The sequence below is a fragment of the Pterocles gutturalis genome, unplaced genomic scaffold, assembly GCF_000699245.1.
Source record: "Pterocles gutturalis isolate BGI_N339 unplaced genomic scaffold, ASM69924v1 scaffold33559, whole genome shotgun sequence".
In the NCBI taxonomy this organism is placed as follows: domain Eukaryota; kingdom Metazoa; phylum Chordata; class Aves; order Pterocliformes; family Pteroclidae; genus Pterocles; species Pterocles gutturalis.
The window spans coordinates 1,358-1,613 of NW_010134303.1; the positions used below are offsets into that span (position 1 = coordinate 1,358).

The following is a 256-nucleotide window of genomic DNA, read 5'->3' on the forward strand; positions in this document are numbered from 1 at the left end:
TCAGGATGGGGGACAGCATCGACCAGCCCCAGCCCTCATGTCCTTCCCCAAAGTGGGGGGATTAAAGAAGGGGGATACTCGCCTCTTTGAGGAAGGTCCTTTGTGTCTCCTCATCGAATCGGATCAACTCCTTCATGACCATCACCTCACCCGTCTCCCGATGCGTCACCTGGCAGGGAGGGCAGGGGCTCAGCCACCAGCTCCCCGCTGCCACCCGCACCTCTGGGGACACCCCAGGACAGAAAATACACTCCCC

The 256-nt window shown here is 60.5% G+C and overlaps 1 protein-coding gene across 1 annotated transcript in view; it reads right to left on the minus strand.

The window, feature by feature from the left end:
• LOC104467692 (LIM domain kinase 1) overlaps positions 1-256 on the minus strand; it is a gene marked incomplete at its 3' end in the record, with an annotated part of 1,944 nt that overhangs the window by 1,349 nt on the left and 339 nt on the right. Inside the window, exon 3 of the mRNA XM_010081550.1 lies at positions 83-188. Coding sequence (XP_010079852.1) covers positions 83-188 — 106 coding nt within the window. The remainder of the gene's footprint in view (positions 1-82; positions 189-256) is intronic.